Genomic DNA, 27777 nt, shown 5'->3' on the forward strand with positions numbered 1-27777 from the left:
AATTTATGTAATTAAATTTACTTTGACGACAATAGAGTTTTTGGAGCGTGAAGTTTTTGATAAAAATAAAAGATGAAAACATTAATATTGAGGGTGATCCCATATTTTTTTCATAAATAAAATTTATTTTACAAATTAGAAAATAAATATCTAGAGTAAAACATTAGAATAAATTCAAGAAAAAAATATCTATGTAGTTCTTGTATTTTTTTTAAAAAAATAATAAAAAATAAATAAAATAACGGGTAAGTATAGGAGATCAAAACATATACTAAAGTCAGATTTGCAAAGTGGTCGCCATAGTAGTAGAAGGTTAAGAAATAATATATGAGTGTGTGTGAGATAGGGAGGTGGGCATGGTTGCCATATGTGATTGATTTCAAGATATACATTGAGAAAGACACTCAGCATGCACAAACATATACAGAAAAAAATAGTTAATGCAATTTTGTGTCTTTGTTTTATACATAGTTTATGTTTTAAATGAACATGATGAGCAAAGTAGAATTATAACCAGTTGATACAGTGGATTTAAGTTTTAAGTATTTTTCCTGTACATTTGATCTTCAATTAATCTTCTTATATATATGTAATTATTGGTTATTTATTACAGCCTCTTCATGAAAGAAAAAATGTCAATTATGATATGCATAAATAAAAAAAAGCAGCGAAGTCGAATTGCCATATACTAATTAATTGTTTACTAAATATATATAATTAGTTGTGATAGAGAGAGATATATTATTATAAAATCCTGAGCTCTTTTAATTTATGTAGTTAAATTAAATTTGGCAACAATAGAGTTTTTGAAGCATCAAGTTTATAAAAGAAATTAAAAGATGAAAAAAAAAAGAAATTAAAAGATAACATATTTTCTCATAAATAAAATTTAATTTACAAATTAAAAAATAAATATCTAGAATGAAACATTATAGTAAATTTAAGAAAAAAGAATATACTTATATGGCTCTTGTATTTTCTCTTTTAAAAAATAAAAAAATTGTAGTAAGTAGGTGTAGGAGATCATGACAAATAATCAAGTCAGATTTGGAAGGTGGTTGCCATAATAGTAGATAGTTAAGAGATAATATTTGTGAGTATGTGTGAGATTAGGATGATGGGTATGGTTGTCATATATGATTGATTTCAAGTGTGAATGCAAGTTGGGGATAATAAAGGAGAGAGTAGATATATACATGCATTAATTTGAAGTATTAGCTTTTATTTAAAAGAGACAGATAGAATTGAATGAGTTTATATAGGTGCAACCTTGCAACAACTCATTAATTAAATTCTGTGAATTATATTACCTTTAATCACAAGATTTTTCAATATCTCATAATAAAGACATATCATTTCTAGAGATGGTTTGGGCGCTGCACTTGTAGTTTTAAAATGCACCACATCTAACCTCATATGGTATATTTTATTACATTATAATGTTCCACTCCCCATTCCTTTGCCAATAACTCTTCAACCTTTATCTCATTTTATAAATACCCCTCATGCTCTTTGGCTAGACACAACAAAACACCATGACTAGAAAGAAGGTTAAGCTTGCCTATATCACTAATGATTCTGCTAGGAAAGCCACTTTTAAGAAAAGGAAGAAAGGGCTGATGAAGAAAGTGAGTGAACTTAGCACTCTTTGCGATGTGAAAGCATGTGCAATCATTTTCAGCCCTTATGACTCACAACCAGAGGTTTGGCCTTCTCTTATTGGAGCCCAACGTGTGATTTCCGACTTTAAAAGGATGCCTGAGATGGAACAGAGCAAGAAGATGGTGAATCAAGAGAGCTTCTTACGCCAACAGATCACCAAGGCAACCGACCAACTGAAGAAACAACGCAAGGACAATCGGGAGAAGGAGATCACACATGTCATGTTCCAAAGCCTTATCGGGAAGCCACTCCACCAACTCAACATCATTGACCTCAATGATCTGGATTGGCTCATCGAACAACACCTTAGAGAAATCCAAAAGAGGATGGAAACACTCAGTAAGTCGTCTCAGCCTCAGGGGTCAACAGATGGAGAAGAGATGAAGTGTCCTAGGGAGACGTCCATTCAGATCAACGAGGATTCTCCACAGCAAAGGTTGCAGCAGTTGCAAGCGTGGTTTGTTGAGGGGACGAGCCTGCAAGCACAACAACAATCTCATTTAGGTTTTGGTATTGGGGACTAGTTGAAGATGATGGTGCCATTCATAGATCAGAACAACAAGAATAATAGATTGATATGGTCCAATGATTTAATTATCCGTAGGAATGGAATGCTAAGATGTTTGATTTTGAATTGTTTGCATTGTTGTTATAATATACTTAAATAACCAATTATAATCCGTCACAAATATATGTCTTTAGATTCTTAATAGCTGTAGTCACCGTCGTCGTAGTAGTAGTCATGGTAGTCGTCACATTGCATGTATGAATGTAATCGTGTTACTTTGACTTATGATTTTCTTCAGATTAATCTTCTCTTTAATATCTTATCTCTTCTACTAGTATTACTCTTCCTTTTTTAATTTCTCTCTTGCCCTGACTTGATCTGACTCCATTTCTATCTGCTAAAATACTTGCGCGTCCAATGTAATCTTAAGTTATTAGAATGTTTCTTATCTTATCTTTTCTCTTCTTATTTTATACACAATGGAGCGAGAACATAAATATTATTGATATAGTATATGTAGAAACTCAGTCTACTTAAGAGGAAGATTAAGCTAAATAGTTGCTCAATTTTTTTTAGAATTCAAATGAGATTTTTTAATAGAATTTAATGGATATAAATACATTCTTCGAATTTTGAAATTAAAATTTAAGATAGTCGTATTAAAGAATAATATTTTCATAAAAGAAAATTTTGATTTAATTAGAATATCTAAAATAATTAATATTTTGATTAATATGAATAATATACATTTATCTAGAGAAATACGTTAAATTGAATTATAAATTTGTTGTTCAATTATTTGATTGGATTTATTTTTGCTTTTAACTAACTAATAGACATATAGATTACTTTATCTTTTTTCTTATATCTTAAAAAACAAAAAATAAAAAATAAAATTACTCTCACGCATATACTACCAATTGAGAGTGTTGATGAGAAGTATGTGTATGTTGGCAACTAGCTCATTTGAGTAATTTGAATGCTATCTTGTATGTTTTTCTAAATGTGTGATATTATTGCAATAGAGTCGAAAAGTTGTATGGGTAGCAAGTAGAATAAGCATCCGTGCATATATACACACACGTGATTATGTATTTTAAATATTTTTCTCGTACATATGATCTCCAATAAATCTTATTTTTTGAAATAATTTTTAATTATTTATTACAACTTCATAAAAAAAATATCAGTTTGTATATGCATAAAGAAAATGAAGCAATGAAGCCCGATTGCATATAGTAATTAATTGTGTACTAAATGTATACAATTGTGATATGAAGAGATACTACTGACTTTATTAATTATGATTAATATTCTATCATAAATAAAAAATCAGATATATTCACACTCTAATAATTATATTATATTCAGAGCATACCAAGCGAAATAATTAATTATTATGGAGTTTAGAAAAATTCCCTATGTACCTATGTTATATGTACATATCATTATTATAAGATTTTGAGCACATAGAATTTACGTAATTAGATTTACTTGGGTGGCAATAGAATTTTTGGAGCGTCAAGTTTATAGAAGAAAATTCAAAATCTCAACAATTTGGGTTGACTCATAGAACATCATCTCAAGGAAATACATAAAAAAAACATAAACACTTAACAAGTTGCCCCAGTCTCAGGGGCAATAGATGGAGGAGCGATGAAGGGTTATGAGGAGATATCCGCTCAGGTCAATGAAGATTCTTTTGGTACATAAGTTACAAGACTCACAAGTGTGGTTTGTTGGGAGGATGAACTTGCAAGCACAATAGAAACCTCATGTAGGGTTTGCTAATAGAGACCAGACATAGATAATGGTGTCGTTCAACGATCAGAATAACTGATCTGGTTTAGTGGATTTAATTACCTATAGGAATGGGTGATCGCATATTTTTCTCATAAATAAAATTTATCTCACTAATTAAAAAATGAATAATGAGAGTAATGTACGAGAGTAAATCAAATATATATATATATATAAATATGATTTATGTATATTTTTTAAAAAATTAAAAAATGAAATGGCGGTATGTGTAGGGATCAAGACATATAATTAAGTTGGATTTGGAAGGTGATAGCTGTATCAATTGATGGTTAAGAGATAATATCTGTGAGAGTGTGAGATAGAGAAGTGGGTATGGTTACCATATATGATTGATTTCAAGTGTGAATGCAAGCCGGGGATATAGGAAAGAGTCTATATATATATGTATTACAGTAAAACATTAGCTTTTACATTAAAATGATGGTAAGGATAAAATTATTTTGTTTAAATGCAATCTTGCAATAACTCACTAATAAATTTCTATGAATTACATTACCTTTAATCACAAGATTTTTTCATATCCCTATTAAGGACATAGCATTTCTGGAGATAATTTGTGACATTCCGCTTGAAGTTTTACAATGCATCATATATAACCTCACATGGTATATTCAACTCTATTATAATGTTCCACTCTCCAATCTCATACTAATAATTCTTTAATTTTTATCTTATTCTATATATACCTCATCCTGCTCCTAGGCTAGACACAGACAAAAAAAATCATAACTGGAAAGAAGGTTAAACTTATCTATATCACTAATGACTACTAAAAAAATCACTTTTAGAAAAAAAAAAAAAAAGGAGTAGATGAAGAAAGTAAGTAAAATCAACACTCTTTGTAATGTTAAAACATGAGCAATTATTTACAACCCGTAAAACTCGCAACTACACATTTGGCCTTCCCCTCTCAAAGCCCAACACGTGCTGGCCAACTGTAAGAGGATGCTTGAGATGGAGCACAGCAAGAAGATAATGAATTATGAGAGGTTTATACATAAGAGGTTCACCAAGGCAATTTACCAACTAAAGAAGTAGCACAAGGACATACTTTGAGAAGGAGATCACGCAAGTCATGTTCCAAAGTCTTATTGGGAAGCCCCTCCACTAATTGAACCTTATTGATCTCAACAATTTGGGTTGACTCATAGAACATCATCTCAAGGAAATACATAAAAAAAACATAAACACTTAACAAGTTGCCCCAGTCTCAGGGGCAATAGATGGAGGAGCGATGAAGGGTTATGAGGAGATATCCGCTCAGGTCAATGAAGATTCTTTTGGTACATAAGTTACAACACTCACAAGTGTGGTTTGTTGGGAGGATGAACTTGCAAGCACAATAGAAACCTCATGTAGGGTTTGCTAATAGAGACCAGACAGAGATAATGGTGTCGTTCAACGATCAGAATAACTAAAATAATGAACTGATCTGGTCTAGTGGATTTAATTAGCCATAGGAATGGAATGTCAAAAACCTTGATTTTGAATTGTTTGGATTGTTGTTGGGAATATACTTAAAATAGCCAATTACAATCCACTATAAATACATGTCATCTGATTTTTAATCGTTGTAGTCTTTGTCGTTGTCGTCATTATTGTCGTAATCGTTGTAGTCATCTTTGTTGCATGCATGTATTGGAGTACTGTCATTGGATTGCCTTGTGTTATGATTTTCTTCAAATTAATATTCTCTTAAATGTTTTACATCTCCTATATTATTCTTCCCTTTTTAATTTCTCTTTGGCCGGACTTGAGTTGGCTCCATTGATATTGTTAAAATACCTTGATGCCACAATATAATTTTAAGCTCTCATAATGCTCTTTTTTCTTCTTTTCTTGTACACAATAGAGTGAGAAAAGGAGCATTGTTGATGTAGTATACATAGAAATTTAGTTTACGAAGATTAAGTTAGCTTGCTGCTCAAATTGTTGTAGATTTTAAATGATGTTGTTGTATAAAATTTAATAAATATTGATATGCTATTCAAATCTTAAAATTAAAATTTAGTATAGTGGTATTAAAGAATAATATTTTTCTCAAAAGAAAATAGCGATCTAATCGGAATATGTAAAACAATTAATATAAATATTATACATTAATTTGAAAGAATACTCTAAATTAAATTATAAATCTGTTGTTCAATTATTTAGTTGATTTTATTTGAGCTTCTAACTAGCTAATGGATATAAGGATTACTCTATCTCTTTTCTCTATATTTTAAACAACAAAAGAATGACACTCACATTATGTACTACCAATCTAGAGTATTAATGAGAAGTATATATATATATATATACTAACAACTAATTTTTTTTTAGTAGTTTAAACAGTATCTTATATATTTTTATTAGATGTGATATTATTATGATAGAATAAAAAAATTTTTGGTAGCAAATAGAATAAGCATTGGTTATATATATATATATATATACATACTTACACACACATACATATATATATATATATAAATTTTAATTGGTTTTAGTTATTTATATGTATAGTAGAATGCAATCTATAGCATATCATAATTATCTTAAAGATTGGAATCAGTAACGAATGATGAATTATTCCCTTCTAAATCATTGTTTGAACATGGATGTACCTTCTTTTTTCTCAATCTATATTGTGTTTCTCGCATACATTTGTTTGATGGTATTTCTCAACGTGTTCGTATTGGTTAATTGTTATTGACAATTTTTATTTTATTCTTAAAAAATAATTATCTTAAAGGCTAATATAGAGTGTCAAGAAAAAGTCATATATATTAATACCAGACTAATATCATTTTTTTTTTACTGGAAGAGAGATAACACTTTTATGTTATTATTTTATAAAATTAGTAGACGATGTAACCTTGATTTTTTTAAGAATTTGTTGAGTGACACGAAACTCATTATAGAAATATTGATATATATTACTTTTATTATTACATTTTAAAATTAAATTATACTAATTGTTTTTTAATAATATGATTGATATTTTTTGTAAGAGATTTTGGATTTAAATTGTGTATTCTTGTAACATTATCTTTAGGAGGTTGTGTCACTTAATTAAATGTATGAATTGTTACTAAAAAAAATCTAAATCCTAAATTTCATTTATATATATATATTTTAAAAAGTAAAATAGTTTTTATCAATAACAAGTAAATTTACAAAACCAACAAATAATATTATCTAAAATACATGAGACCTTGAACCATAAAATAAGAGCAAAAAAAAAAAAAAAAGCATAAACAACCACAAAATAGTCTAAACACTAAATTACACATCTAAAACAACTTCCTATATGTGTATATATTATGATATTCTTTTTTTAAAGGAAGTTTAGTAGTAATATGAAAGGGTGATTTGTGATACCGAACTATCTATATCTAAACAAGTTAACGTAGAATTGATTAACTTTGGTTGTGTGTAAACTTCATATTACATGCATAAAAACTCCTAGGATCATGCCTAGCTTATATATTGTGAGAATTGGAACAAGCATTATGTTGTGATTGCATGTCCACAAGCCCCAATATTTATTTCATTTTTTGGGTTACATGTGCACTAAAAAGAAGAAAAAGAAAAAACAAAAAAAAAAAGGAACTAAAAGCACGCATATAGCCCACACCCACTAAAGATCTCCAAGCTTTTACCAATATCCTTTCAAACCCGTTCATTCCTCTCATCCACCCAGCTCTGTAACACTACCTTTAATTTATTCATTTTTTACGAAATGCTCAAAATTTATTTACTAGCACTAGCAAATACACAATACAACAATTTATTGAGCATAAAATACTAACAATATAAATCTTTATCTCATTTATTATTTTAGAATTTCTTATGTATGTATGGTGTGAATATGTATTTAATTTTTTCTTCGTAAACCTATATAAATATTCCTATAAATACTGGTATCTCAGTAATAAAATACAACTTCTATTCTCACAAGCTAACATGGTATTAGAGTGGTTAATATATCTAGAAGAATTTTGGTAGTTTAATACATGAATAAATTGTGTTTTTCGTAAAAAATGATAAATAGAGGTGAGTTTGATAAAAATAAATAAATAAGTAAACAATGAGAGATGGTTTGGGAGAGCATTGCGGAGGAAGAGGAAATGGAAACATGGTTGGATTGATTCTTGAAGAGGATGAGGGAGAAGTTGTATCAAAATGTGACTATGATAACCATAATTGTATTAAAAATATAATTTACATAGTATTTATTAGATCTATGTATGATTTATACTTACAACCTAGTAGATTTATATTTAAGAGATGTATTAAAATATAAATAGTTGATTAAATTATTTCCTATTAGTTTAAAGCTTTAGAACAAATGTTTCATTTACAATGAGAGATGGTTTGGTAGTACTCTACATATCACCACCTATTTATTCATTTTTATGATTTATGTTATTATATGATGCTCAATTTGACAATTTTTAAATTCTTATTTTTTCATACAAGAGATAGTTGAAGTTAATGTAAGGGTTAAATTAATGAGCATGTTGAATACGGTCATTTTTTTTGTTTTACTACACTTGTGCCTAAGAGTACGAAGAGATATTCAGAATCACCTATGGTTGAAGCAGGTGCATGAAGCCGGTGGCTTAATGTGGCATGGGGCTTGCGACCATGATCTAATACATGAAGTTTTTTTTTTTTTTTTTTTGAAGAAAAGACAATGAAAAATATTGACAGTAGTTGAGGTTACAGGAGTATTATAAAGTTATTAAAGTATATATTTAACTTTTTTTTTATTTACTTGTATAATATCTTAATATAGTGATCAATTGTAAAAAGATAAATTATATATAGATTTTATTCTGAAATTGACAAGATATATAAATTAAATATATAGATATAATGAATGAAATGTAATATGTTCTTGTATGTGTATATGTGTATTATTAATTTTGATTTGCAAGCCTTGCGAAGATCGAAGGAGATACTGGGTGATGCTTTGGTTATTCTTAACTTTTGTTGTGATTTGAAAACGAATTATTAGTATGTACAGATTAGAGGAGTATACAAACAAAGACAGGATTAAATATGAAATGTATGCAAATAATTATAATAAGCTGCAGAGCAGTTGATATGTGTGTGTATATAAAGTGAGTCAAAAGAAAAGATACGTGTATATATTTGTGGTACGGTGATGGTAATCAAGGAAGTGTTTATGAATCGGGTTCTTTGCTTGTGGCTAATTATTGTATATATAAAAATAAAGATTTCTATAACCTGTTCATCAGATGGTGGGCTTGACTTCCACATGCACATTGTGCATTCAAAAATGAATCTCCCTAAAAGTTTGAGTTAGGCAGGCAGTATATATTTATATATATATTTCTAGCTCACTTTTTTGAACATTGAATACTGGATGCAGAATCTTTGACTTGAATCTTTAATTCTATCTAGAAGAAAATATATATACACACACACAATATTTTAGTGCATAACACCATATGTATAGTATACAATTTGAAATAATTAATTCCCATATCTATACCGAATGAAAGAAGGTTAACGTAGCAAAGGATCCATTAAACAATTAGATAGGTAATTAAGTTTAATTACAATGGTTTTGATCTGAACTAATCAATATATAAATAATTATGTATATGCTATAGATGAATGATTATTAAGAGTTAAGATTGCGAGTGGGTGGGAAAAGAGAAAGAGAGAAAGAGAAAGAGAAAGAAAAGTGGTGATTGGTAAGCAATATTGTTGGTTGTAGTGAATGGAAAAGACAAGTTATTGGTAAAAAAAGGTGGTGTAGATGGACATGAAATGTCTAAAGACTGAGAAGATAGAATCTGAGCATGTTGTTGTACGCATTGGCGATGGACAGAAATTAAGTATGTATAATTAATTAAGCATATATATACATACACACACACACACATACATATATTATGCAGATGGCGGTTAAAAGTAGGGAAAGGAAGAGAATTTGATAGTGGAGTACAAAAAGAGGCTGGGGTTGGTGGGTTCAAATTCATCAGAGGTTTTAAAGGCGGCACATTACATGACATGATACGACACGACCATCAAAATGTGTCTTTCTTACTCATATTTTTCTTTCTATTGATATTTACATACATCATATAAATTCAGATGCTCACCCTTCCACACACTTATGCAAACATCTCAGTACCCAGCTTAACATGTGTTCCCTCCATCGCTACCTTCTTTATTACGTCTATGCATACATTCAACTGGACGAGACAACACACACTCGCCCCGCCATTGGTTTTTAATTAATCTGCTCCTCATGCAAACTTTAATTTGTAAGAGTTGGAAATTTTCCGTGCAAAACATAATTACTAATTACCCACTCCTATAATATTTTAATACCACAAAATCTTAGTTATGATATATATACGCATATATATTACGATTAATTAATTTTCATGAGAGGACAAAAAATATATATATCTTAAAAATTTAGGTTTAAAAAAATACTATTGTTTAGATTTGATATAGTAATTATAAGAAATAAAAACACATAACAAGAAGTAATTTTAATTTCTTAGATATCATAAATACTGACTGTAGTCAGATTTTAAAGTCACTAGATCCCTTGTTAATTTATAAAATTATGGTATTTTATTTTTTCGAGTTCAAGTACTAGCCTAACAACTTTCTGCTTAATTATATTGACTTTTAAAAATTTAAGTTTGTGTTATTATTAGTTTATAATGTGATATTAAGATATTATAATTACGGTCGATCAAAATTATACACAAACATATATATTTCTTTTTAAAACTTTAAATTATTTTTTCATAAAATTAATGGATTTGTGTTGTGAAATTTAAATATAATATTTTAAATAACTCAAATATCTTAAAGAATCTCTAATGATGACGAATGAAATTATACGATACAACTGTCGTGTTTAGGGTATGAAAAAAATTGAAATAAATAGTTTTTAAACCTATAAATAGCAAATACTCTAATAGTATGCAAGAAGAAGGATATAATATGTAGATATTTCATACTTAAATATATACAATCAGATGGAACTAATTTAAGTGAATTGATTTTTGTTAGGTGGGTTGGTAATGAAGTAAAGATTCTAGAATCCGCACTATTGGGCCTTCAGCCCAATCATTAAGGGAGAGATGGCATCAGTTCCCATTAATGAGGAACATGCGCAGTAGACTGATTATTTGGAGTCAACAACTTTTTAAAGATGGATTATTTTGAGGGAGCACATTGATTAGTACAAATTGAAGAAAAAAAAAAAAGGGGGGTGGCAATTTCCCCAGCACTACGAGGTCAATTATTCTAACAGAGTCCCTCGAGATAAGTATGGAGTGGATGAAGAGACAATTTTAGGGTTACTTAACGTTAGTTCAGCTGTATCACTCAAAACACTCGGAATATTGTACATAAAGTTATATATATACACATCCATATAAACACATTAATAGTAATTAATTAACATGTATGGTTCTCGATCAATGCATCAAGGAAAAGGTAGCTTAGTCAATGACAAACCAATAGTTAGTGGTGCAATATTATTAAAGTGATAAAGAGGGGGGGGGGGGGGGGAAATAAAATTATATACATATATTAAGTTCTGAAATGGTAATATAATACGATTAGCATAAACTGGAGAATTAAAGCAGAAATTATTACACAGATGATGGTTAATTAAATGAATTGAGAAGAGTAGTAGAAAAAGAGAGAGAATTGAGAATTAGATTATGAACAAGGAATATACTTGATTATAAATAGACGATTACAGGAGCGAGAGAGATTAAGAAATTAAGAAGAAATGAGAAGATGAATCAGGGATTTTGATGAGGAGGGTAATTAGGAGCAAACTGGAGCTCGGATTCTGAGACGCGGGTGGCATGGAACTTGGCGATGAAAGCAGAAGCTTTTCTGTCGATACCAGGCTCTGCAACCCAGTTACGCTTGTCTTCATCACTAGGCCACACTTTCCTCGTATCATCCACGAAGGTCTGATCATCTCCTCCTCTGCGATGAGACCTCCTCGACTTGAACAACCCAAAGATGGAGAAGCTACTAGAGGACTTCTTCTGCCTGTTGCCACCCATTAATTAATCTTTAATTATATATCGTCTTGTGTTTGAAGAAGAAAACTGAGAACGAAGGAGTTGCAGTATGCATGCAGAGAGGTGGGAGGTACTTATAGGGAAAACAGAGGGAGGAAGATGGTGCCACGTGTAGGGAGAGAGATTGATAGGGGGGGGGGGAGGGGGAGAGTTAATTAATTAGTTAAATATTTGTCACGATGCTTGTTGGTAAAACCATAGGCAAAGCACATGTTTTATGCTTCGTCCTTTTGTTGGTTGGGGGTAAGTCTTTAAAAATTATGATTTATAATTTTAAAATAATAATTTAAAAAAAAAAAAGCATCGGTTAGGCATTTCCTATCTTTTTCCTGCCACTTTCCTTTTATTTCTTTTTTCTTTTAATTATTTAATTATTTATTTTTGACAGTGTATATACGTATGTGTGTGTATGTATCTTCCTCACCACCTTCGCTTGCCATATTCATTCTTGTAAAAAATACCCATCATTCAATTCAACATCCACCTAATTCCCACTTTCTAATTTTCCCACAACCAAAACCAATGGATCCCTCAATGCTTCCATCTTTTCCATCCACACGTCAAATACAATTACGCTACTACCCATTGCCTTTTTCAAATTCAATATAAATTTATTTCATTTCGTCCCTGAAAGGTGATTTTTAGTCTGTGAAATAACTTGGTTGGTGCATGAATGCACTGCACTGGTTCTGGTTGGTTAGGTTTAATGTTCTCTAAAAGAAAGAAAGAAAGAAAGGAAATAAATAAATAAATAAATAAAATCAAAAGCAGCTAGAATTATTGAAGATATAGAAAGATCTGCAATCTAATTTTTTATTTTTTATTTGGAAACACGATTGAATAATCTCAACTGAAGCACACTCATTTTTTAGTTACACATAGGAGGAGTTGCCTAGGCTTTAAGGTATCTATCAATTTTATATATTACGATAAATAAACGCTCTAATCGTCCCTTCAATTCAATCTTCATTCCCACATCTTCTTCTTCAAGTTTCTAGCTGTAATCAATTACAATGATTAATTAATTAATTAATTATTATTATTATTATTATTACTTTTTAACTTTCTCAGGAATTTTACATCAAGTACTGGAAACAAATAATAAAATAAGGCATAAGGTGAAGCCCTTTAATTTATATATATATATATATATATATATTCTGCAAGATTTTTGTGGCGCCTCGGATTTCCTCCTCTCATCAAAAGGTGAAAACGATCGATAATTAATTTGATAAGGTTTTACTTAAACCAAATGCTTAATTGATTAGCGATCTGTTTTTAGCTATGAATGAAGATTAACTTTATAACTCTACATTAAATCAAATTCTTAATTTCTAGAATGATTCTCTTTTGTAGATATTTTATATTTTAATAATAAAATACACACACGCACACACACACATATATATATACATATACATATATTTTTAGGAGGGAGGGAATTCTGTGCTAGCTGTAATCATTAGAACTCAACGAAGGGTGAGTATTTTTCATAACCCAGTATTGGAAATTAAAGCAAAGGCGAACATTTTGATGGTTAATTTGGAATTAGAAAGCACAAATTGGTACGGTTTACTATCACATACGCACCACCCTCCTAGTTACAGCCAAAGAATTACAATAACCATACTTTCTTAGTGAATAGACATGATGAATTAAAATATAATAAAATATTTCATACGAAAATTATTTACGAGAATAGCCTTCAGAGTGATTTTTTGAATGCACAAAAATTGGGAATTTTAAAAGACCGCAACATTGAATTAAAGATGTATATACCAAATAATGTTAGAAAAACTATATGCTAAAAAGTTTTGGGAAATGGAATATATAGTATATATATATATATATATATATGAGAGTGTGTAATAGATGACAATGTTAATAATTTTTTTCCTTAAAAATCAAAACATTAAATTTAAGAACCTGTTCATAAGAATTTTCTTTTCCAATCCCTGTCAATTGCTGATATTTATTTGATTATGTTTAAAAATAATAATAATAATTTTAAAATTTATGAATAATATCCTATAAAACGTTCATAACATTAAGTTGGTGGGTCAAATATTAAGTTGTTAATAAATAATTAATTTTGAGTTTCTGGTTATGGTTGCTCAAAACTCATACAAACACTTTATCTTAAAATGAAATTTTTAGTTTTGGGTTTTTTACTTCTCATCGGCCCATTTCCATCCATCAATTCGACGTCGTTTCTTTTGGTGTTGGGCCTTCCTTTGCAATTTGTTACTTCGATTTAACATGATGTCGTTTTAGGATAATCTATAAAAAATAATTGAATAATAGTTTTTTTCTCGTCTTCTATCCTGATCCCTGCTTGGAGGAAATGACTAATAGTACGTCCGCATATGAAGAGGGACATTTGTTAATGTACGTGTGTATATATGTATATATATACATATACACACATATATGTAAGATGATACGAACTGAAGGTGTGGTGTGGAGTAGAGTAGAGTAGAGATAATAAGAGACAGTAGTGAGGAAATTTCCGGGTGATTTCAGCTTAAATCATCACCAACCCATTCGTACGACTGGATCCATCGCCATGCACAGATTCTCCAATAAAACGAAATGAAACCTTCTATTACTTTACGCTCCTTCACTTGTCGTATCTCTTCTAATTAATTATTTATACAAACTACTCCTTCATCGCTCTAACATCTTCTTCCATCAATTAATTCAACACCATGTATATATCTTTTTCTCTTTTCTATTTATTTATTTTCATCATCATACATATATGTATATATATATATATATATATGCTTCTATGTCCAGTTTCTTACTTCATGGACATGCTTGTGATATGATCAACATCGTCTCCTTAATTACTTGGTTTACCATGCCGCTGCCTGCTGCCGTTTCATTTTTTCTCTTTAATACTTCAATTTTCATCAAATGAATGCATGTCTTGCTGTTGATTGTTGTTTCTCCATCATCTTTCCCAGTTGGGTTTCCCTAAATATGGGCCACAAACTTCTTCCAGAGGTTTTCCGCTTGTGGGTCTTGGCATGCTTTCTTCTTCCCGCTGCTTCCTCTACTCGCATACTGAGAATTGGTCTGAAGAAGCAACGTCTTGATTTGCATGCCATTAGAGCTGCCAGAACAGAAATAAGTGATTTGGGTGATTCAGATGGAGATATACTGCCGCTCAAAAACTACTTAGACGCTCAATACTATGGAGTGATTGGCATTGGTTCGCCTCCCCAGAACTTCACTGTAGTATTTGACACAGGCAGCTCCAATCTCTGGATTCCTTCTTCAAAGTGCTACTTTTCTGTGAGTACTCTACTCTTATATACATATATATATATATATATATATTAATCATCCTATCCTACAAACATCATATCCTCACATCCTCCTAAAACATGAACTAATCTCTCAGATAGCCTGCTACTTCCATTCCAGATACAGGTCAACCAAATCCACCACATATACCAAGATCGGTAATTACTAATTAATTAATATGTTGGTGGTCTTTAATTATCTACTATTAGGTCCTCCAGCATTAGCATTTGTTTTTAAGGTTTGGTGTATTATATTGGGTTGTGATTTCAGGAAAATCGTGCGAAATAAATTATGGCTCTGGATCCATTTCGGGTTTCTTGAGTGCAGACAATGTTGAAGTTGGGAATGTTATTGTGAAAGATCAAGTGAGTGAGTAATATATAGTTGATGTAATCAATATTACATATGATGGAGTAGATGTGTTTGAATTGAACACAAACAGGTTTTCATGGAGGCAACCCGTGAAGGAAGTGTTGGTTTTCTACTGGCAAAGTTTGATGGAATTCTCGGACTTGGGTTTCAAGAGATGTCTGTTGGGAATGTTGTGCCATTGTGGTATACATACATACATATATGTATATGATGTTGATTTCTGATATACTTTAACTCTGAAGATATATTTGATTTTGTTTGAATTGATGAGTCCAACACGCAACAGGTATAACTTGATGGGGCAGAAGCTAGTAAGTGAAGAAGTATTCTCAATCTGGCTCAACAGGGACCCAGATGCAGAAGAGGGAGGTGAGATTGTATTTGGTGGCATTGACGAAAAACAATACAAGGGAAAGCATACTTATGTTCCAGTAACTAAAAAAGGTTACTGGGAGGTACGTAATACCCCACAAGATTTCCTTTAATTAGCAAAAAAATTTCCAATCATTCATTCATGTGTTTATGCTTCCCTATTCTTCAGTTCAACATGGGAGATGTTCTTATCGGAAAGAATTCAACAGGCGTTTGTAAAGATGGGTGCGCTGCCATTGTGGATTCTGGAACTTCCTTGGTGGCTGGACCGACTGTAGGAACCGAGCCTCGAAATCTTTGTTTGGTATTTATTGGAAATTGAAGTAAATTTTGGGAGTTTTTTCACTTTTCAGGCCGTTGTGGCTGAAATCAACCATGCCATTGGAGCTGAAGGCGTGATCAGCTCAGAATGCAAGCAAGTTGTTTCAGAATATGGAAATTTAATATGGGATCTTTTAGTATCAGGGGTGTGTGTTTCCATGAATTTTGAATATTGAATTTGTGTCATCTTAAATTTGAGATCTGAGTAGTACCTGCTATGTATATATATGCACATATATTTATCTTTCACGTACAGGCTCAACCTGGGCAAGTATGTTCACAGCTTGGTTTGTGCATTTTCAAGTACTACGAGAGGTGAGCAAGTTTTATTTGTTTAATTTAATTTATTGACAATTATGTAAAGATTTCAATAAGAGTTATGAAGTTTGTTGGTTCAGGAATGTGATTAAAAGGGTGGTTAAGAAGGAAAAAGAAGCAGAAGCTGGGGATGCTGGTCTCTGCACTGCCTGCGAGATGACTGTAATTTGGGTTCAGAATCAACTCAACCAAAAGAAAACTAAAGACAAAGTGTTACACTACGTGACTCAGGTGAGTGGATCATCTTTCATCATCATCAACATGCTTTACATATATACCACCTACACTTATATCTCATTCACTAAACTTAATCAGCTGTGTGAAAGCCTACCCAGTCCTTCAGGGGAATCAACAGTTGACTGCAATAAAATCTCTTCCATGCCAATCATTACATTCACAATTGCAGATAAGCCTTTTACACTCACTCCCCACCAGGTTTTACTCTACGTGCATATATATATATATATATATATATATATATATATATATATATATATAACAATTCTGCCCATTGTTTTTTTTTTTTTCTCATATATACTTGTTATTTTTAATTGCTCTGATGGATCAGTATATCGTAACGACTGGAGGAGGCATGGATAGAGTGTGCGTAAGTGGGTTTTCGGCACTCGATCTGCCTGTCCCAAGAGAGCCTACTCCTACTACTCCTCTGTGGTATATGCCTGAAATTATATGGAAATGTTTTAAGGTTTTAAGTTTTTAGACTGATGTGGTGGCGCATGCAGGATTCTTGGAGATGTATTCATGGGAGTATATCACACCGTCTTTGACTTTGCTAATATGGAGATTGGCTTTGCTGAAGCTGCTTGATTTGTTCAGAATCTACCCTTTCACTAATATAATCATCATCGTTGCAATTCCTCCATGTTATTTTATATTCTCCCTCAGTGCCAGTTCCATTAGTAGTGGTAGTGGGAATGATTAGTGTTCAACATTTAGTTTGAACTGGTAAATTAATGTTATTTTTAAAACATTATTGGACCCCCTCCAGGGTGGTTTTGAATGTGTATATATATATATATTTCAAAATCCTTGCAATTTTTTTTGTCCGTTACAAATATTTCATGGGGGTGATGGAAAGCTGAAGATTCCACCACTACTCAATCAAAGAAATATAATTAATACATGATAGAAATTGAGAAAAGAAATAGAAATACAGAAAGTGGGTAAGTTTGCTTCTCTCATTTAACACATGCGCATCCCTTCTACTTTTGTGTTCGGTACCACCACCAACTCAATTATAATTTTAAAGTAAATTAAATTTAATTACTCTTAAACAATTATTCTTTAATTTTTATTTATTATTCACATCACTATTTTACCCATTAACTACTTTGTAGCCCATTTTTTCTCCTATCATTCTTAATAGCCAATTCACACGTCATCATCCATTATCTCCTTTTCTCTCTCTCTTCCCCCCCCCCCCCCCCCCCGACACCTTCTCTTCCTCCTCCACACCCTGAAACTATCACCGCCTCCCCCAATTCGCCATGGCCTCTCCCTCCCCCCAAAACCATAATCATGACAACCACCTCCACACAACCACCAACAATGGCACCCACATCTCCAAAAAGCCCAAACTTTCCAAATCCTTCATCACCCAATCTGAAATCCAATCTGAATTCTCCCACCACCACCCCACCGTCGCTCGCATCAACAACGGAAGCTTTGGTTCCTGTCCCTCCTCCATACTTTCCTTGCAGCAAGAATGGCAGCTTCGCTTCCTACGCCAACCCGACCACTTCTTCCTCACCCAACTCAAGCCTGCTATCTTGGATTCCAGGAATACCATCAAGAACCTCGTCAACGCCGATCACGTCGACGAGATCTCGATCGTCGATAATGCCACCACCGCTGCAGCTATCGTCCTCCAGCAGATCGCCTGGGCCTTCGCCGAAGGTAAGTTCCAGAAAGGGGACGCCGCGGTTATGCTGCACTACGCGTACGGCGCTGTCAAAAAATCCATAGATGCCTATGTTACGCGTGCTGGCGGCTACGTGATTGAGGTCCAGCTACCTTTCCCTGTTGCTTCCCCTGATGAAATCGTGTTTCAGTTCAAAAGGGCCCTTGAGAAAGGCAAGACTAGTGGTAGGAAGGTTAGGTTAGCGGTGATTGACCATGTTACTTCCATGCCTAGTGTGGTCATCCCCCTTAAAACCCTGGTTAAGATTTGCAGGGAGGAGGGTGTTGACCAGGTTTTTGTAGATGCTGCTCATGGTATTGGGTGTGTAGATGTTGATATGAAGGAGATCGGGGCTGATTTCTACACTAGTAATTTGCATAAATGGTTCTTCTGTCCACCTTCTGTAGCGTTTTTGTACTGTAGAAAAACGGAAAAGAGTTTGGATTTGCATCATCCGGTGGTATCCGATGAATATGGAAATGGGTTGGCGGTAGAGAGTGCTTGGATTGGGACTAGAGATTATAGTGCCCAATTGGTAGTTCCTTGGGTATTGGAGTTCGTGAATAGATTTGAAGGTGGAATTGAGGGGATCAAGAAGAGGAATCATGATGCCGTGGTAGAGATGGGGCAGATGTTAGCCAAAGCTTGGGGAACCCATCTGGGCTGCCCTCCGGAAATGTGTGCCAGTATGGTCATGGTTGGGTTGCCTGCTTGCTTGGGAATTGCTAGCGAGTCAGATACTTTGAAATTAAGAACCCACTTGAGGGATAAATATGAGATTGAAGTTCCCATTTACTTTCGACCTCCTAAGGATGGGGAGGTTGGTCCTATCACCGGCTATGCTCGAATTTCTCATCAAGTTTACAACAAAGTTGATGATTACTACAAGTTCAGAGATGCTGTCAATGAACTTGTTCAACATGGATTCTCCTGTGCATCTCTCAATTAAACAGGTAGTAGTCTGTCTCTTACCACCTATTAAACTGTTGCGTTTCCTGTCTTGCCGTATCAAGTAAACGTTGTCAATCTGCAATTTCAATTGTGTGAAGTCTCTGTTCTTGATTTCAGTTGTGGGCATGGATTAAGATTCCTGCACTAAGCTGTGAATTGGTTTCCTAGCTGTTTGTAGGTGCAGAGGCAGTCTTGTCTTGTGATGAATAATAGCCAGGTAAGATGAGATATTCCGGGCTGGCTACTTGTCGTGGTTTCGGTACCATGATCTCCCTAAACTATGAAAGAAGCAAACTGCCGAGCAATGAAAAATTGTACTTGAAATTAATGTTAATGGCAATTGACAGCTAATTTAAAAGTTTGCATGTTCCAATCAGTGCTGGCTTCCCTTTTATTCTTTCCATGTGCAGAGAGTTGGAACATATGGTGTCATCAACTTTGTGGTTTTCAGAGGAAGATCAGAACATGTTTGAATGAATAGGGTGATTGAAAAATTAATGATGAAAATGTAATACTCATTATTACGAGATAATTTCAATTATTTAGGCAGTAGCCAAGTAATTAGAAGGGATGGTATTGAATCCTTTCTCTGTTAAGTTTGAGTTTTAGCTGCAATTTACAGAAAAAGAACTAATGTTTATGTCTTTAACTGAATTAGATTAGTGTAAAATTAAGTAGCACATATATTCTTGTACTAGTTGCGATTGTGATATTAGAGAAGAAATTATCATTTTTCTATAAATAAAAATATATATATTAAATAATACGCAATAATAATTATAATAGATAAAAAAAATAATCTTCAAACAAATATATACATATGCAAATAATACATAAAATAACAACTATAATACCACATAAAACAATTTCTAAACATAATAAAAATACAATATAATTTTTTTGACTATTAAAATTAAGCAGTAATTTTTTGAAAAAAAAATAAAAAATAAAGAAAAGATTGAACAATTTCTTCATTCAAGAGGGAAGCTGTCTGAGTGTAAATTAATTCAGAAACAAAAAATCCAGCTTCCTATGATTTTTAACTTGGTTTGAAGTTTAGTATTTTGATGGATGTTATTATGATTACATAAGAAATAAGGTTGTATTCCCATTCCCACAGTTACTTCTCCAACAATACTCTCAAAAACTTCTGTTGACCAAAATCTGTAGAATACCCGAAATACCCTTCCTGCTTCTTTGGTCACACGCATGCACCGTCTTCCTCTGCTCCAACCCAACACTATCCAATTTCCGGGTTGCCGATACCGCTCTCTCCTTCCCTACTCGCAGCTAAAGTTTCAATCTCTTCTCTTTTCTATTTCGTTCTCTCTTCCAAATTCGACGGCTTTTTTAGGTTTTGCGTTTTGCACCAATTAGGGCTTCTCTCTCTCTCTCTGTCGATTTTCCCTTTTTTTTAATAGCTTGGGATCTTCGGGTGCGGTATTATTTGTGTAAGAATCTCCCATTAGCAATGGTTCAATTTGTTTGACTTTTTTTTTAAATTGCTTTTACTTATCATTTCAAAGCCAGGTGATAAAATTCTCTCTTCCTGCGAGATTGGTAACTGTTCTGTGTTTGATTATTTAAGAAAACTACATAATTGGATTGATTAGGGTAGCTGTTTGACTGAAGAAAAAGACAAACTTGTACTTATTCTGCAATTATGTCGTTGCAATGGCTTCAGTATGGAGAAATTTCTCTGATTCTCTTATTTGTTGCTCCGTTTCCATTGGCTTCTTTAGCAGCTAAAAATAAGACATATAGTCTTTATTTGTCTCCAATATGGTATTGCAAAACATCAATGCTTGTTAGGCTCAGTTAAGAAATTTTGATTGTTAAAACCATAAACTAAGAAATTTATTTTATGGCTTCCTGTACCAGATGGAATTTAGGAATGGACTTTGGAATATATGTCTGCCATTTGTTCTTGAGTTATTTGCAATCCATATATATCCTAGCAATTCTCTTTGACCCTGGCAGGACATGGCCGGGAAAAAAATTATAGCAATTTGTATGTCTGGCGGTGAATTTGAGACCGAAAAGGATGGCTCATTATTGTACAAAGGTGGTGATGCACATGCTATAGACATTGATGACCAAATAAAGTTCAACGACTTCAAGATGGAAGTAGCGGAAATGTTTAACTATAGCAACGATACAATGTCTATGAAATACTTCCTTCCGGGCAACAAGAAGACTCTTATTACTATCTCAAGTGACAAGGACTTAAAGCGGATGATAAAGTTTCATGGAAATTGTGACACTGCTGACATCTATATCATAATGGAAGAAACTGTTGCTCTTGATGTCTCAAACATGCCTGCTAGTAGGTAGTCTTCTTGATTTCTGACTGTATCATTTTTGCAAACACATTTGTTTGTCTAACCTTAGAAACTCTAAGTTTTGCAGATCAAGCAGAACGACTCTTTCAGAGGCTATGCCTCAAATATCGAGACCTCTGAGCAATGAAGATGATGTTATGGATGACTCTACTCAACCTGAAATCTCACTTATTGTCCCTCTCGATGTTGTAGAGGAGACCAACCATATTGTTGCAGACGTCGATGATGCACACCTCAACATACCAGCTGAAATTTCACCTATGCTTCCTTTGGCCAGTTCCAATGATGAGAAGCATGCAAAAGGTGCCCAGCAGTGGCAGAATACGATTACGGGTGTGGGCCAAAGATTTAGCAGTGTTCATGAATTCCGGGAATCATTACGTAAATATGCCATTGCACATCAATTTGCTTTTAGGTATAAGAAGAATGATAGTCATCGTGTGACTGTTAAATGCAAAGCAGAAGGTTGCCCATGGAGAATTCATGCCTCGAGACTGTCGACTACCCAACTAATATGTATCAAGAAAATGAATCCAACACATACATGCGAAGGTGCTGTTGTGACCACAGGGCATCAGGCAACAAGGAGCTGGGTGGCTAGTATCATTAAGGAGAAGTTGAAAGTGTTCCCAAATTACAAGCCCAAGGATATTGTCAATGACATCAAACAGGAATATGGAATTCAATTAAACTACTTCCAAGCGTGGCGTGGGAAAGAGATTGCAAAAGAGCAGCTTCAGGGATCATTCAAGGATGCATATAACCAGTTACCTCTTTTCTGTGAGAAGATAATGGAATTGAATCCAGGTAGTCTTGCTACTTTCACAACCAAGGAAGACTCGAGTTTCCATCGTCTTTTTGTTGCATTCCATGCTTCATTGTATGGTTTCCTGCAAGGTTGCCGGCCTCTCCTTTTCCTTGATAGTATAGCCTTAAAGTCAAAATATCAAGGCTCGTTGTTGGCTGCAACAGCTGCTGATGGGGATGATGGAGTATTTCCTGTTGCCTTTGCTATAGTAGACACAGACACTGATGATAATTGGCATTGGTTTTTACTGCAGCTTAAATCTGCACTATCAACATCATGCCCCCTAACATTTGTGGCTGATAGACAAAAGGGTTTAAGGGAGTCAATTGCTGAGATATTTAAAGGCTCATTTCATGCCTATTGCTTGCGGTACTTGACTGAGGAACTTATTAGAGACTTAAAGGGGCAGTTCTCTCATGAGGTGAAGCGACTGATGGTTGAGGATTTGTATGGTGCTGCTTATGCCCCTAGCTCTGAAGGCTTCCAGAGGTGTGTTGAAAGCATCAAGAGTATTTCACTGGAAGCCTACAATTGGATCATGCAAAACAGTCAGCCCGAGCATTGGGCTAATGCAGTTTTCCCAGGTGGACGATACAATCATATGACCTCAAACTTTGGGGAGCTGTTCTACAGTTGGGTGTCTGATGCGCACGAACTACCAATAACACAGATGGTTGATGTGATAAGGGCGAGAATTATGGAGTTAATTTTTTCACGCCGGGCAGATTCTGATCAGTGGGCAAGGAGGTTGACGCCATCCATGGAGGAAAAGCTGGAAAAAGAGAATTTGAAAGTTCGTTCTCTCCAAGTGCTGGTGCCAGCTGGTAATATATTTGAGGTACGTGGTGACTCCATTGAAGTGGTTGACATGGATCGCTGGGAATGCAGTTGCAAAGGGTGGCAGGTTTCTGGTTTGCCTTGCTGTCATGCTATTGCTGTCATTGGTTGCATTGGCCGAAGTGCATATGACTTCTGTTCTAGATACTTTACGATAGAAAGCTACAGATTAACATATTCAGAGTCAATACATCCTATTCCATGTCTAGAAAGAGATCTCCTGAATGAATCTTCTCAGGCTGCAGTGACAGTGACCCCTCCTCCCGCTCGTCGTCCACCTGGGAGACCTACTACAAAGAGAATCGGATCTCAAGAGGTAATGAAGCGTCAACTCCAGTGCAGTAAATGCAAGGGACTCGGGCACAATAAATCCACTTGCAAAGAGTTGTTGTAGATTATTAGATGGTGTAAGTATTATGTTTTATTCTCTATTTTGCATTTGATGCGTGTAAATATGCATTTCATACTACTGTAACATATCATACCTTGGCTCAGCACACGCTCATCCTGTGTATGGGATGTGAAGTGGTCTGGTGTGAGAATGACTAGTAGAAGGTGCGAGTTAGCTTGTTATTTCATGGCACAGTAATCACTGCAAAGCTTTTTCTTTAGCAGCAGATGATATAGTTTGTGGGGAGTGGCAGTGTAAGTTTTCAGATTCGAACCAACAATTTTTGTGGATGACATTTTTGGTTTGGTTATTTTTTCAGCATAAGAGTTACTGGTGGGCAGCCGAGTATGGAATGCGTGGAGAGAGGATTGACATGGTGGGTACACGTAAGAAGTGTTAGTAAGGGCATGTTAAAAGATATAAATAGTTGTAGGAGTAAACAAGTGGATGGGTGGTTGTGATGTATGTAATGGTAGTTTTGGTGTTTCAGTTTTAGTTATTTTCCGCAAGATGTATTTCTTACTTTCAGATACCTGGCAAGTTGGGATGATAATAATGTGGTTGTTCGGGGAGGGAAAAGCTTTTGTAGAGAAATAGGTTCAGTGGCTGATGGATGAATGATAGAGGGTTTTTCAGGTTTTACTTGCACTCTGTTTTCTGCTCTCTGCTCTCTGCTCTCTGCTCTCTGCTCTAAAATAACCCTTCTTCTCTCTTTGCTTAACTACTTTTTAAGTTGGTAAACTTTAATTCTACAGAATGCTAATAATATGTCATCACCCAAACTACCTGTGAGTACATATTCATCTCGAGAACCAGGAGCATTTTGATAATTAGGTTAATGCACCAATGCTGCAATGACTTAATTTAAATACAGGATTTGTTTTGCAGCTTTTTTTTCTTAGTGGGGAGGAGAGAGATGAAGAAGAAGAAGAAGAAGAAGAAGAGGGAAGATTTTAGAGAAGAAGAATTCTTTAATCTAATTTAAATATTTTAAAAAATAATTAACAGAAAAAGCAAATTAGAGATTAAATTGAAAAAAATAATAATAATATATTTAAGTCTTTATTTGAATTAAATAATTATCTTTTGAAAAAATATTTTCTTTTTTTAAAATAGTTTGGTGTAGAATAAGTTTTTTATTCATCAACTATAATAATAATAATAATAATAATAATATTCATTTAATGTGTTATTAATAATAAAAGATTATACCTGGGCTTTCATCCTGCGGCCCATCTTAAATACAAAAGGCCTCATTTCCCTCTGTATCACTTTCTTTAACCGGCAAATTCCTCCCAAAACCCTAAAAACACAGGGAGCAATGAATCCAGTATCTGCAGACATGGCGGCAGGGTGCGGAAACTGCGGCTCCAATAACCGGTGGCTCCTCCATAACGTTCGGCTCCGGGACATGTACCGGCGTCTCTGCACGTCATGCGTGCTGCGGCTGCACCCCTCCTCCTTCTGCCCTTCCTGCTTCACCTTCTACGACTCTGGCCCTCCTCACCCATCCAAGCGTCTCTCCTGCTCCAAGTGCTCCTCCTTTACCCACTCTCACTGCGCACCCTCCTCCCCCACTCCTTATCTTTGTCCTCCTTGCAAAGATTCCAAATTCTCTTTCTTCGATGTCAATGCCCCCAACAACAACAACAGCAACAACCCCAATTGTCCCGTTCGGTTTATCGATAAGAAGCTCGCCGACGCACTGCTCTGCGCCGCCAAAATCGCCTCGGCGTCCATGGGAAAGGGCGTAATCATAGCTCGCGCTGAAGCAGAGCGCCGTGTGAGGGAAGCGGCGGTGGCGAGGAAACGAGCTAAGGAGGCTCTGGAGAAGATGTCTTTAATATACTCTAAAGAGGGGTGGACGAAGCTTTCTGGGTCAGTCCATTCGGAGGAGGCGGTGGTGAAGAAAGATAACGGGATGATGAAACACAAGTGTGAGAATTCGTGCGGTTCTGAGTATCAGAATGGAGATGCAGCACAAGGGTTGCAGGTTGCTCTTGGAATTAAGCAAGAAGATGTGAATTCTAAATGATTGAATTGTTTTGATTCGCGGACAGCTAGTCCTCTGGCTCTGGGACAAGCTGGTGGGGCGGTATGGAGAAACATATCTCCTGGCATTGTATTCCAATGTTCATGCTTTGGATAGTGCCATCTTGTTCTCTGCATAGGTGTTCATAGATATAGGAATTCTCTTCTTGGCTGAACAATAAGAAATGTATTTGAAGTGATTTGAGTTTTAGGAATTCTGACATAGGTATTTTATTTTGATATTTTCAGGAATTCTGGGAAATGTCATTTGATTTTATGTGTTGAAATATTTAAGTGCATCAAATTTATAGGAAATAAAAATGTTATCAAAGTTGGTGGTTTGTAGTCATTTTTTCCACAGGAGTTTGCGGTTTGGAGTCAGAATTTGCTCTCGTGAATCACTATTCCTTCCTCCCTAGGAGTTTCTAGGTTCAAATTGTGCTGTAGTTTCTATCGTGTTAATAGTTAATATATATATATATATATATTGTTGAATTATCAAGTATGAGTTTTTACTGGGAAAAAAAAAAAGAAAAAATTCTTATGGGTATTATTAAGGATGTTCATCAGTTGAGAATTATATTATAACGTGTTGAAAACTGATTAAGGATGAGGAGAGCAGTTCTTTTCTTTTTAAAGTTAAAATTTTATTAAAATAAAAGCAAAAGCAAAACTTGTTTTTTATTTTCATATTTTTAATCTAAATGTGTCTTTTACTCTTTCAATCAAACAAATAAGTCTTACCATTTCTGACGAGAGAAGTTCATCAGTTGGATACTGCTTCCCAAGAACTGGATCAAGATCAACACGGATAGGGCCTTACCGTGAGAACTGTAACTGCCCATGGGGGGAAACTCAAGAATATTGGTGTTTGCACCATCCTCCAAGCAGAACTGTCGGGGAGTTCTTGATGGACTGAGCTAACCTAGAATCTGAAAGATTGAATTCTTAAAATACAACATGTCTATCAGAAAAGAAATCGATGTACAGATTATTCGGCAAATCAGGATTTTAACCGGTATTTCTAAACCACATTCTTTACAGCACCTTCTTATAGAAATTTTGAACTATTATTAAAGATGATTTCGTCGGAGCCTCCTGACTTTTTTAAAATGTGTAATATCTAAACGTGTTATTTCAAATAAATAAAATGTACAAACCATTTAATGCTTTAATCAATTTTTATTTATTTATTCTTAATTATAAAAATTCTCAAAAAGTAAGAAAATTCTAAAATTATTTGGTGAAATCTTTTGGGCATTATGAGAGAAGAAAAAACAAACTTCACCACTTTAGGATGCTAAAGTTATGCGTATAATTGGATTCAATATGTTATATAATCTTCTTTTTTTTTTTAGGCATTACAACTCATATTTTCTTTAAACACAAATAAATAAATTACTATCCAAATAATACCTCATATAATATACCACGTAACAAATTATTTATTAAAAATATTTGTTTTACTTAAAAAAAAAAAAAAAACAGAAAGAATTCGACTAAATAGTGCCATTGACATTATTAATTGTTAATAAATAAGATTGTTTTTTTTAAACTGAAAACACAAACTATTATATTATGACAAAATATATATATATATACACTTAACCAATTTTATCAATTATAGGAGAATCAACCATAACAAAAAGACTGCAGAATCAAGTTTAATTATATATATATATATATGTATGTAAAATTGGGTATCATGAATATATGAATTACT

At 33.7% G+C, this 27777-nt stretch overlaps 5 protein-coding genes and 1 pseudogene across 10 annotated transcripts; 5 read left to right on the top strand and 1 right to left on the bottom strand.

Moving 5' to 3' along the window:
* Positions 1–1448: 1448 nt before the first annotated feature.
* On the top strand, positions 1449–2475 carry LOC110815433 (agamous-like MADS-box protein AGL80 pseudogene; annotated as a pseudogene).
* Positions 2476–11696: 9221 nt separating this feature from the next.
* Positions 11697–12142, bottom strand: LOC110815469 (uncharacterized). The gene has a single exon (XM_022043278.2). It carries the CDS (start codon positions 12058–12060, stop codon positions 11788–11790), a length of 273 nt encoding a protein of 90 aa, XP_021898970.1. The 5' UTR covers positions 12061–12142; the 3' UTR covers positions 11697–11787.
* A 2487-nt stretch (positions 12143–14629) lies between these two features.
* Positions 14630–17829, top strand: LOC110815336 (aspartic proteinase-like). 2 transcript variants are annotated; one of them, XM_022043094.2, is made up of 13 exons: positions 14630–14788; positions 15048–15378; positions 15488–15548; positions 15661–15755; positions 15833–15945; positions 16049–16217; positions 16304–16408; positions 16488–16601; positions 16712–16770; positions 16854–17004; positions 17089–17208; positions 17342–17445; positions 17517–17829. In XM_022043094.2, the coding sequence occupies exons 2-13, from the start codon at positions 15064–15066 to the stop codon at positions 17599–17601; spliced, it is 1491 nt and encodes a 496-aa protein (XP_021898786.1). In that variant the 5' UTR covers positions 14630–14788; positions 15048–15063; the 3' UTR covers positions 17602–17829. The 2 variants fall into 2 exon arrangements, with proteins under 2 accessions (XP_021898786.1, XP_021898785.2); XM_022043093.2 differs by lacking the exon at positions 14630–14788 and adding an exon at positions 14870–14934.
* Positions 17830–18201: 372 nt separating this feature from the next.
* LOC110815337 (Pyridoxal phosphate (PLP)-dependent transferases superfamily protein) lies at positions 18202–20241 on the top strand. 3 transcript variants are annotated; one of them, XM_022043098.2, is made up of 2 exons: positions 18202–19647; positions 19763–20241. In XM_022043098.2, the coding sequence occupies exon 1, from the start codon at positions 18282–18284 to the stop codon at positions 19641–19643; it is 1362 nt and encodes a 453-aa protein (XP_021898790.1). In that variant the 5' UTR covers positions 18202–18281; the 3' UTR covers positions 19644–19647; positions 19763–20241. The 3 variants fall into 3 exon arrangements, with proteins under 3 accessions (XP_021898790.1, XP_021898787.1, XP_021898789.1); XM_022043095.2 differs by having other exon boundaries at positions 19814–20241; XM_022043097.2 differs by having other exon boundaries at positions 19824–20241.
* A 421-nt stretch (positions 20242–20662) lies between these two features.
* MUG7 (MuDR family transposase) lies at positions 20663–24665 on the top strand. Of its 3 annotated transcripts, none has more exons than XM_088214731.1 (4): positions 20663–21096; positions 21527–21975; positions 22055–24039; positions 24343–24665. In XM_088214731.1, the coding sequence occupies exons 2-3, from the start codon at positions 21629–21631 to the stop codon at positions 24024–24026; spliced, it is 2319 nt and encodes a 772-aa protein (XP_088070857.1). In that variant the 5' UTR covers positions 20663–21096; positions 21527–21628; the 3' UTR covers positions 24027–24039; positions 24343–24665. The 3 variants fall into 3 exon arrangements, with proteins under 3 accessions (XP_088070857.1, XP_088070856.1, XP_088070858.1); XM_088214730.1 differs by having other exon boundaries at positions 20664–21096; positions 21626–21975; XM_088214732.1 differs by lacking the exon at positions 20663–21096 and having other exon boundaries at positions 21831–21971.
* Positions 24666–25283: 618 nt separating this feature from the next.
* On the top strand, positions 25284–26399 carry LOC110815436 (uncharacterized). The gene has a single exon (XM_022043232.2). The coding sequence runs from the start codon at positions 25345–25347 to the stop codon at positions 26056–26058; it is 714 nt and encodes a 237-aa protein (XP_021898924.1). The 5' UTR covers positions 25284–25344; the 3' UTR covers positions 26059–26399.
* The last annotated feature ends 1378 nt before the right edge of the window (positions 26400–27777 follow it).

The sequence above is a fragment of the Carica papaya genome, chromosome 3, assembly GCF_054855325.1.
Source record: "Carica papaya isolate Zhongbai chromosome 3, ASM5485532v1, whole genome shotgun sequence".
In the NCBI taxonomy this organism is placed as follows: Eukaryota; Viridiplantae; Streptophyta; class Magnoliopsida; order Brassicales; family Caricaceae; genus Carica; species Carica papaya.

Coding starts and splice junctions, on each gene's coding strand:
- LOC110815469 (XM_022043278.2), bottom strand. CDS start 12,060: ATGGGTGGCAACAGGCAGAAGAAGTCCTCTAGTAGCTTCTCCATCTTT.
- LOC110815336 (XM_022043093.2), top strand. CDS start 14,870: ATGTCCAGTTTCTTACTTCATGGACATGCTTGTGATATGATCAACATC. Junction 16,409..16,487: donor CCTTGGTGGCTGGACCGACT/GTAGGAACCGAG, acceptor TTCACTTTTCAG/GCCGTTGTGGCTGAAATCAA. Junction 17,446..17,516: donor ACTCCTACTACTCCTCTGTG/GTATATGCCTGA, acceptor TGGCGCATGCAG/GATTCTTGGAGATGTATTCA.
- LOC110815337 (XM_022043098.2), top strand. CDS start 18,282: ATGGCCTCTCCCTCCCCCCAAAACCATAATCATGACAACCACCTCCAC.
- MUG7 (XM_088214731.1), top strand. CDS start 21,629: ATGGCCGGGAAAAAAATTATAGCAATTTGTATGTCTGGCGGTGAATTT. Junction 21,976..22,054: donor TCAAACATGCCTGCTAGTAG/GTAGTCTTCTTG, acceptor TAAGTTTTGCAG/ATCAAGCAGAACGACTCTTT.
- LOC110815436 (XM_022043232.2), top strand. CDS start 25,345: ATGAATCCAGTATCTGCAGACATGGCGGCAGGGTGCGGAAACTGCGGC.